This window comes from Centruroides sculpturatus, unplaced genomic scaffold (genome assembly GCF_000671375.1).
Source record: "Centruroides sculpturatus isolate CEXI.00-Female unplaced genomic scaffold, Cexi_2.0 scaffold737, whole genome shotgun sequence".
Taxonomy (NCBI): Eukaryota; Metazoa; Arthropoda; class Arachnida; order Scorpiones; family Buthidae; genus Centruroides; species Centruroides sculpturatus.
The window spans coordinates 224,098-233,845 of record NW_019385040.1 but is presented as its reverse complement, the minus strand read 5'-3'; the positions used below and the strand labels follow the sequence as shown (position 1 = coordinate 233,845).

Sequence of the window (9,748 nt, the reverse complement as noted above, 5' to 3'; positions counted from 1 at the left end):
GAAAGCATATATATAATTATAATAAAGTTACAATAAATTAAGTTAATATATAATTATATATACAGTACCTAATTTATATATAATTAATATATAATTATATGTACAGTACCTAATTTATATATAATTTATATATAATACTAAACAGACGATAGCAAACTCAATTTAGCCGCTCCGTAGCGTGGCGCAGGGTCGGAGGAAAGTAGTTCGGCTGCTCATCCACTATTGGTCCAGACTCTATCAATCTTCTCGCGAAACGACGTTATAGGAGGTACGTTATACGAAAGTTTCTACAATTTTTTCGCTACGTTATAGGAATTGTCGTTATAGGAACGTACGTTATAGGGGGGGTCGACTGTATAGAGTCAGACATCGCCTTCTTAATATAAACATTCTCACAAGGAATCCGTGCATAGTTTACACTTACAGGCAGAATTTGTCATATTGTCGCCATTTTATCACCACCTTTAACCCCACACCTGCTATAACAATTGATCACCTGACTAATTTTCCCACCACAAAAAGTATAAAAGCCATCCTTTTTCCCTTCTTGGGGGGAATCGCCGATTTTGAGTTGAAACATTGAAGTCAGACATCGCCTTCCCCCTCACTGACCTACACTTGTGTCACACCCCAGAATCCATTTGGACAATATCACGGAAGAATATCCCACTGATATACACAAAGAGGTATGAACGCATATTTGTAAACTCTCTCTCTCTGCCATCCGCGTAGTAGCAGGATAGGTTGATATAACGGAACTTAGAGTAATTAGGTTTATAAATTTTTTCCGTAGATGATTGTAATAAACTCTTGTTTTGTTTTTAAATGATGTCTTTACTGGACTTAGCCAACGTCTTACCGTCGACCCCTCTGACTCTCCTTCGCTCGCGTAACGCGTAACAAAACATAAATGCCATCCTTGACAAGAAAGTAGGTTACTGGGAAGGAGAGGAAATTCCCAATCCTCCCGGCAGCTCACAACATAATATGGTATGATGTACTGCTGTACATTTATCCAATTTATAAATAATAATGCTTTCAAATTATTTTCAGGAAATTTCCTTATCCTCATTGTGATTGTCATTTTATCTATGTGCTTTCATTTTTTGTACGCATTTTCATTGTCAAATCATCATCCCTTTTAATTAAGAAATAATTCTAATATCAATGTGTATTTAAAATTTAATACTTTTAACAATACAGGTATACCTCGCCTTACGTCGGTAATTGGTTCCAGGAGAGGCGACTTAAGTCAAAAAATGACATAAGTCGAATTTACCTGTCTCCGAATTTACTTGTCACTAGGCTAAACCACAAATAACCATTCCCAGTTCTGTAGTTTATTGATAAATGCATTTTTAATAATATATGGCTAATAAGAATATATTTTAAGCTTACAAATAAATAAATTTTAATTTAGTATAGAAAACAAGTAATCTAAATTTACGAATTCATGTACATACAGTACAATACTTGTAAATGTATACATGTTTATAATTTGGCAATATTTACAGTACATCGTGGACTCTATTTGTGAATGTGGTTTGCTCTAAGACATAAAATAAGATGATTTTGTAAGGTTAAATAACAAATACAGTTATTAAACCTTGCGACAGTAGAAAATACAGTTATTAAATCTTGCGACAGTAGAAAATAAACCAATTCATATTAAATTTACCAATATCGAGTGGCACTGACAATGATCCCAAACGGTAGATATTGGAGCTATGTGGAAAACACCAATATTGAGCACTTAATAAGAACTGCTAAATAAGAAGACAACACAGAAACACAGATGTTTTCATGTTTTGTTCTCTAGGATTTATGATTATTATATTAACATTTACTATAAATGTACTGTACATATTTTAATATGATTTCATGTGCTTTAACACTTCTAGTGATATTACAACTTCAATATTTGTGGCGGATGGATGTAAAATCGAATAAAACAACTTAAACATTTTTATTATTCCATATATTTTTTGACAATATATAATCGAGAACGACGTAACTCAAGTATACCTGTATATGATATATGAATCTGGAGAAATTCAATTAGATGTTTATTAATTTTCTTTAACCCCTTAAGCCCATAACNTACATACTGGAACAGATTGGAAAAATATAACTGAAAATACAATATTAATACTATATAAATGAATAAAATAAATTTAAGCCTTTTACTAAATTCTTAATGATTTTAGAGGTATTTATTGTATTAAGTATAAAAAACAAAGAAACGTTTAATAAAATGGCATCCTAGTTAATAATGGACAGGTGTTTAGAAATGACAAATATAAATTTGTTCCAAAATTCTAATTATACATCTGTTGTTACACTTTCAGATAATTAGGTGTCCCAGAAAACCTCTACATCTTTTTCACAAATCCAATTTGTAAGTGCAGTTTGAAAACTGTTAGGGTCATATACGATAGTGCATTTGCATTCAGCTATTTTTTTTTAAAATAGCTCTTATAGTAGATCCTATTTACAAGAACTGTTCATTATACTGTTTTTTTTTTTTTTTCAAAATGACAGAATAGATACCTGGTTTTAATGCAGCAGAAAATGGTTATTACTGTTGATAACCTTTTATAGCCAATTTATGATCTAAAGATCTGGTTTAAGATGTCACTTGATCAGTAGCAGACTTGCCTGTGACCATGGTGAAAACTTGGTTACTTTTGACACAAGTGATCTAAATGTGGCCAGTTTGTGAGAGATGGTATCATGGGAATCCCAGTATATGAATGAGTTTGTGGTACTACAGTAAAACGTCAATTATCCGAATCAATTGGGGACTGGGTTGTTCGGAAAATAGATTTTTTGGATTATGTACGAAAAAATACATTATTAATATGGTATACGAGGTCTGTTCAAAAAATATGTGGACTGGCGTCATAAAACAAAATGTACTTTATATAGAAGTTACATGTCTGGGTCACATTCAAAGTTCTCTCCTTCTGAACACACACACTTATCCCAATGATGTTTCCATTTGTTGAAACAGTCCTAGTATGTTTCTTTTGTAATGTCCTTCAACGCCTTTGTCGCATTTGCCTTAATCTCGGGAATCATCTCAAATCTCCTTCCTTTCAAGGGACTTTTGACTTTGCGGAACAAGAAAAAGTCACAAGGAGCATGTTAAGGAGTGTAGGAGGAGTGGAAAAGAACAGTGATCGAGTGTTTGACCATAAACTCACGAGTTCTGAGGGATGAATGGGCTGGATGGGCTGGAGCATTGTCGTGATGGAGAAACCAGTCGGCACTCTTCCACATTTCTGGATTTTTGCGATGGATGGCGTCCCTCAGATGTTTCAGAACTTCAATGTAGTAAGTCTGGTTCACTGTGGAGCCTTGGGGAAGGTACTTGTGGTGAACAAAACCCTTAGCATCAAAGAAAACTGTCAGCATCATCTTGACATTGGATCGAACTTGGTGAGCTTTTTTGGGTCTGGGGGACCACTTGAAACATGCCATACACTTCATAGCAACATCACTGTAAGCCATGTTGAGCATAGCAAATGTTTCAGTTGCAGATTTTCCAAGTTTAACACAAAATTTCACAGCAAGTTGTTGCTCCATCAGGTCATTCATTCTGAAATCCGACAAACGAAAAAAATCGCATTTCACTAAAAACCGTATAGCTAATCAACAAATCAAGATATCTGTAATTGAGAAATGGCTTTATCACCAGACGATCGGTACAAATCCTAGCAACACCGAGCAGATTCCCCTGGAACCAACTGGAGCCACGCAATTCAAAAAGTCCGCATATTTTTTGAACAGACCTCATATTAGTATATCCCATGTTTAAATTTTTCTCCGTTGCGTGTCGCTTTGTGTTGAATTTTTGTCAATGTTAAGCCTAACAAAAATTTTTATAATAATAATCGTGGCTATTGTATCATTAAAAATTATTTCTTTATTTTGTACAAACAAAATAAATATATTGAAAAATGTAAAAACAAAAAAAATTATACTTTAGAAGTTAATCTAATATCAAAAACATTTGATTCAGCACGATACAGTCTGACTGGAACGCTTTTCGTTGATCGGCATTTGGATAATCAACACTCTACTGTATGTTTATGATAGATTTTAATACCAAGGCAATTATTACATTTATATACAGTTATATTGAAGAAATTAATTTGAATAAAGAGACTGGTATGCTTACTACATTTTTGTTAATAAGTTTGATTGAATTTTGATGGTCTCTCCAAATCACTAACAATCCATGTCATCTACATAATGTAGAATGAATTTGATATATTTGGAACAAGCTTTCATACAGGGATTTTCTATCCATTTAAGAATCAGTTCAGTAATGTCACTGGAGGATGGAGTTCCCATTGGGACACCTCTACATTTGTTTTCCAAACAGAATATGAATTGTTAAGAACATGATCAATGCAATCAGTGACTATTTTGAACTGATGAATAGGTATACTGAACTTTTTGCATATACACTGTCTGAGAGCTATCACCACTTTTGATGGATGGGAATATACTTGCAGTCTAAGACAGTAAGAAAGTCATTGTTATCTAAAGAGATGGAGGCAAGTGCTTTTACATCTGCTAAACTGTTACTGTTAGCTTTAGATAGAACATAATGAAGTTTCTTTTCCTCACGATTTTTCTATCACTGTCCCAAACAGCCATCCATCTTTATGAACTTTAACTCTAAATTGATACAGAACTGCTATATTTGAAGGTGTAGAAGTTTTTAGAATGACTGGAAGAGATTTTTTGCATATTAACATAACCTTTTACCAGGATCTTGTTTGAAGAATCTTCTGCAAGTAGTTTGGCAAGAAAAAAAAAAAAAAATGCAAACTTTCCAAGTAAGTTTGCATTTTTTTTTCTTGCACAATTCTTTTCTCATAAAAGTTGGAATTCCAGATTTGTCTCAGTAAATGCCAACTATGTCTCTCTTCTTACACCATTTTCAAGCTGAATAGCAAGCTTTCATTAATCCACAGCTTCTTGTAGTAGTTTTCAACAAGAAACTATGGATTAATAAAAGCTTTATATGCATTAAGCCACGATTTAAACTTCATTGCAAAGATGCAAAATGGCAATCTTTGAACACACTCTTAAGGAACTGCAGAGAAACTTTGCCCATTACAATTACCACTGTTACGCCCAGCTTTTAGATACCAGTGAACAAATTGAGTGAATTGTTTCATTACATCACAATAATAATGGAATGTGAATGTATGAAAGTACCAAGAGAAGAAAAAAAATATTTTTTACTGAATTTATTTGAAACTATCTGACCATTGAAAAAACAGACAAACAATTTTAATATAATTCACAAAACAGAAATGAGTCATGTTTTATATTAAATATTATATTTTATCAAACAGAAAATTTCAAAAATTGTATTTCTAAACCCTGAAAATAATAGATTATTGTCTTCACTGCAAATCTGACAAAAAGCAACACAAATCTCTTTTTACATTTTGTTTCTTTAAATTAATCTGTAATTACACTGCAATAAAACACATAATAGCAAAATTAACTTCACTCTTTAAAAAATTTTTTAAAACAATTCTTTAAAATATAGTAAGAATTGTTTTTGAAGAAACCTTGGTCTAACTTTGGATTATTTTAATTTCATTTTAAATCATCAACAATTGTTGTTCCTTGATTAATAAACAACCTTTTCCCTTAAATATTTATTCAGTATGTAATAAACAGCATTATAGTGTTCTATTTCTCCAAAATACAATACTAATGTCTACATGTTTTTTATCCTTGAAAATTTTTCCTTTAATTATTGTTTACACAAATATAAAAAAATAATAATAAATACCTCTACTCCAGAAGCACTATTAGCAGGATTAAGGATATCTTGAATAGTCTTCTGCTCCTCTGAAGAAAGATCAGTTTCATCTAAAAACTTTAGATCCTAAAAATAAATATTAAACTATCAGTAATTTATATTTATATACAAATATTTATAAAAATGTAAATCAGCAGTACTTCCTATATTGTAAATATACAGCACTATTCAAAATGACTATCAGTTTAAAAAAAATCACCACACATTGGAATAGAATTGCAATTTATTTTTTATTTTGCAAGACCCCTCTGTTTTTTTTACATATGTTAGAAATGTTCAATATGTGCACTCTACAGATATCTACACACTAGTCCAGTTTGTCCCACACTTGCTGCAGCATGCCTGTGTTGACAGTTTTAATGGCAGCTCTGATATGCACCTGCAGTTCCATACCACCTGTGAATACAATTACCAGATGTCAGATCTGGCAATTGCAGATCTTCTGGAATTTCATACAGAAATGCTGCTGAACACAATGGACTAATTTTTGGAAATTCCAGGATACAATAAACTTTTCACTGCTATTAATAATCATTTTTGAAAACTTGCCACCTGGCAGACAAATGCATAACTATGTAAATGTGAGAATATGAAAAGAACAAAGTTTTCCTACCTATTGATGCAGGCGTGTCAATGTTGTCAGTGAAATGTGTAAAAAGAAATCATGAAACCCATACAATTATTTGTATGCACAATACATAAAATATGACTTAAATGTTAATTTTTATAACCACATAAAAAATAGTTTATTCCAACAATTATTCAAACTGTTCTGTAAAACTATGGAGTTCAATGGGTCATTTTCAGGAATTCTGCAAGCAAACTTATATACAGTTGACTCCTCTATGTAAACACTCGGTCCTGACACAACCTCATAGAGTTCACATAATTTCAATCTATAATCTGAACCTCTCATCATTATGCACACAAATTCTAATTTCTTCTGCTCTCTTATAAACACTTACAATTACTGTTAGAAAGACATGTCATTTTATGTGGTATTATCAAAAGAAATTACCACAATCATTCTATACATAGTTGTGCTCTATGTTCAAACTTCATCTTTGACATCTGTCAAATGGCACCTGTCCCACATGAAATTACTGGCATTTTAATTTTAAGGAAAAATTTTATAAAATTGACAACATAAATTTTTCTTGTAAAGCTGGACAATCAGGAAACTGTTTTCCAGTTCTTAACAGTCAAATCCACTCTTTCTGTTGGTTACATTTATGAGTTTCTCTGAATTCTGATTTCCAAAGAATCATCTGTTTTTCATGTGGGAATAGATTAAAACTTACATTGGGCTCCTGTATGGATTTGGAATGCAACAGAAAGCTTTGCTTTTCCTATTGCTATTCATCTTTACTGCTGACAATACACAAGAACAATTCAAACAACCCAGATAAAATAGTTTTGTTTTTAAATACAAGAGGGCAAGCATCCAGTAAAAAATATGAATACTGTACATTTGTAATTTTTCATTCTTTTTCTCATTGTGGACCAATAATTATATGTGACTATGAATTATGCATATTTATGCTTATATAGAGTTACTGTATGTAATAAAGTATGTAGAGTAACTCTAAAAACATTTAACAAAACCTTTAAGATAAAGTAATGAAAATTTTTAATGTAAAAGTTTTCATTACTGAATGTTAAAGGTTTTGTAATGTGTTTAGTAATTTGTTCCAGTTATTGAGAAGGTAATTTTAAAGAGTAACAATAGATTACTATTTAAATGTCACATGTAATTAACTGTGATAGCATCAGTACAATCAAATATTTTTCTTCAGACTGATAAAATTCTGGTCTGTGAACATGGTAATACGCCTTGGACCAACAATTAAAAAAAAAAAAAGCAGTATACACCTTAAGCTTTGTTCACATCTATGTAACAACATTTGAACAATGTTCTGTTACCACTCAATAAACCAGTTTGGACATAGCAAAAGATCCTGCAGCATAACATTTAATGACATTTGAAGATGTGCAAAACAATTCACAAACAATGAATTGTGTATAGGCTCTTCTGGTAAGTGCTCTAACGATCCATACAACTACAAAATCACAGCCTTTAGAGCACTTACCAGAAGAGCCTACGCACAATGTAACAGAGAACAAGATAAAATGGATGGAAATAAGAAGACTAGCAAAAATTGCTGAAAACCACAGCTATAATAAAAGCTTAATATATAGAATGACGAACAAAAAAATCAAACCCAAAGATCAATTGAATAGGGCTATGAAAAATGGTTCACAGGAGGATACACCTCCCTATTGTATCGCTATAACTTACGAGTGCCATATGCATTCGCTATATTGAGAAACTGGGGCTTATACTAATGCAAAAAATAGGCTATAGATGTAAGCCAGATACATTCGACATGCTACGGAATGAGAAAGATAGAACAGAAATCAAAAGAACACTGGGAGTATATAAGATTCCGTTAAGAGATAACAGATTCAACAGGGACCTTGTATATATCAGATCTATAAAAAGATCGCTCAAACAATGCCTCTGTGAACATAAAATGGATATTGAAAAGAAAAGCACTACCACTTTAGCTATATATGCCAATGAGAACAGCATTATACCTGAACTACACAAGTGACAATAATCCGGCAAACTCGTCATATAAACCAACTACAGAATTGGGAGACATTAGAAATTTTTAAAGCAAACTGCCAAGGCCTGTCAATCAATTTTAAGGACCAAAAAAAAAAAAAATCATGACAGCATGGCAGCTATGTATGACGTGGTACTATAATGACCGATGCAGGTGCACATTTTTGAAAATTAAAATAAAAAAAAAATAAATTCGAAAATACAGTAGAGCGTCATTTATCCGAATCAATTGGGGACTGGGGTTGTTCGGATAACCAATTATGTACGAAAAAATATATTAATTTATCCCGTGTTGAAATTTTTCTCCGTTGTGAGTCGCTTCACGTTGAATTTTCGTCGATGTTAAGCCTAACGAAGACTATTGTATCATTAAAAATTATTTTTTTATTTTGTACAAACAAAATAAATATATTGAAAAATATAAAAACAATAAAAAATTATACTTCAGAAGTTAATTTAGTATCAAAAACGTAAAATATTTGAGTAGCCGAAGACATAGCCAAAGATTACAGCGCCACAGCACTGGCGAAAATTTAAATTTGTCGACTGGAATTCCTTCGGATAACCGACCTTCGGATAAACAACGCTCTACTGTTTTAATATTCGGCTGCGAATGGTACAGTTCCTTAGAGTTAATATTAAGGAAAAAATGATATCTTAAATATTTTAAGATATTATATGGCTGATTTAATTGCTTACTACTTGATGGATGAACTTGTATTATTGCGTATCTTTCAAGTACCGCGATAAACGTAACAATGGAAGGCTGATATAACCAAACACATTTTATGCTTTTCGCTTTAGTGTTCGTTATATTGTAGTATTTGATTTATATAACTACAAAGGCAGTTATATAACGTTAAAGGTAGTTATATAGTTACGTAGGAGTATATCACATCGAGTGACCAATCTAAGACATTTTTAAAATTTTTTATTTTTACTGTACTGTACATAATTTTAAAATATGTTAGATTGGTTACTTGGTGTGATAAACTCTTATGTAAAGTAATTTTTCTAAATATATATCAAAAGTAAACAGAAATTTTGAGTAAGAGATTGAAAATTCAGCAGAAAAATTTTGAGATTAAAAGAGTTTAAGAAAAAAAATTTACACATTATTTACAATAACTTCTATAATATTCTGTATAATTTGAAATATTTTGATAAAAATAATGAACAATAGTCATCTTTTAAAGCTGCAATATAAACATTGAATATCAGACAAAAGACAGATTTGCCGTTCAATAACGAACAGTTGCAAATAT

At 31.6% G+C, this 9,748-nt stretch overlaps 1 protein-coding gene across 1 annotated transcript in view; it reads right to left on the bottom strand.

Annotated features, from left to right (window-relative positions):
- Nucleotides 1-9,748, bottom strand: part of LOC111633757 (ubiquitin carboxyl-terminal hydrolase 10-like) — a 136,737-nt gene that overhangs the window by 87,245 nt on the left and 39,744 nt on the right. The window contains exon 2 of the mRNA XM_023378378.1: nucleotides 5,825-5,920. Coding sequence (XP_023234146.1) covers nucleotides 5,825-5,920 — 96 coding nt within the window. The remainder of the gene's footprint in view (nucleotides 1-5,824; nucleotides 5,921-9,748) is intronic.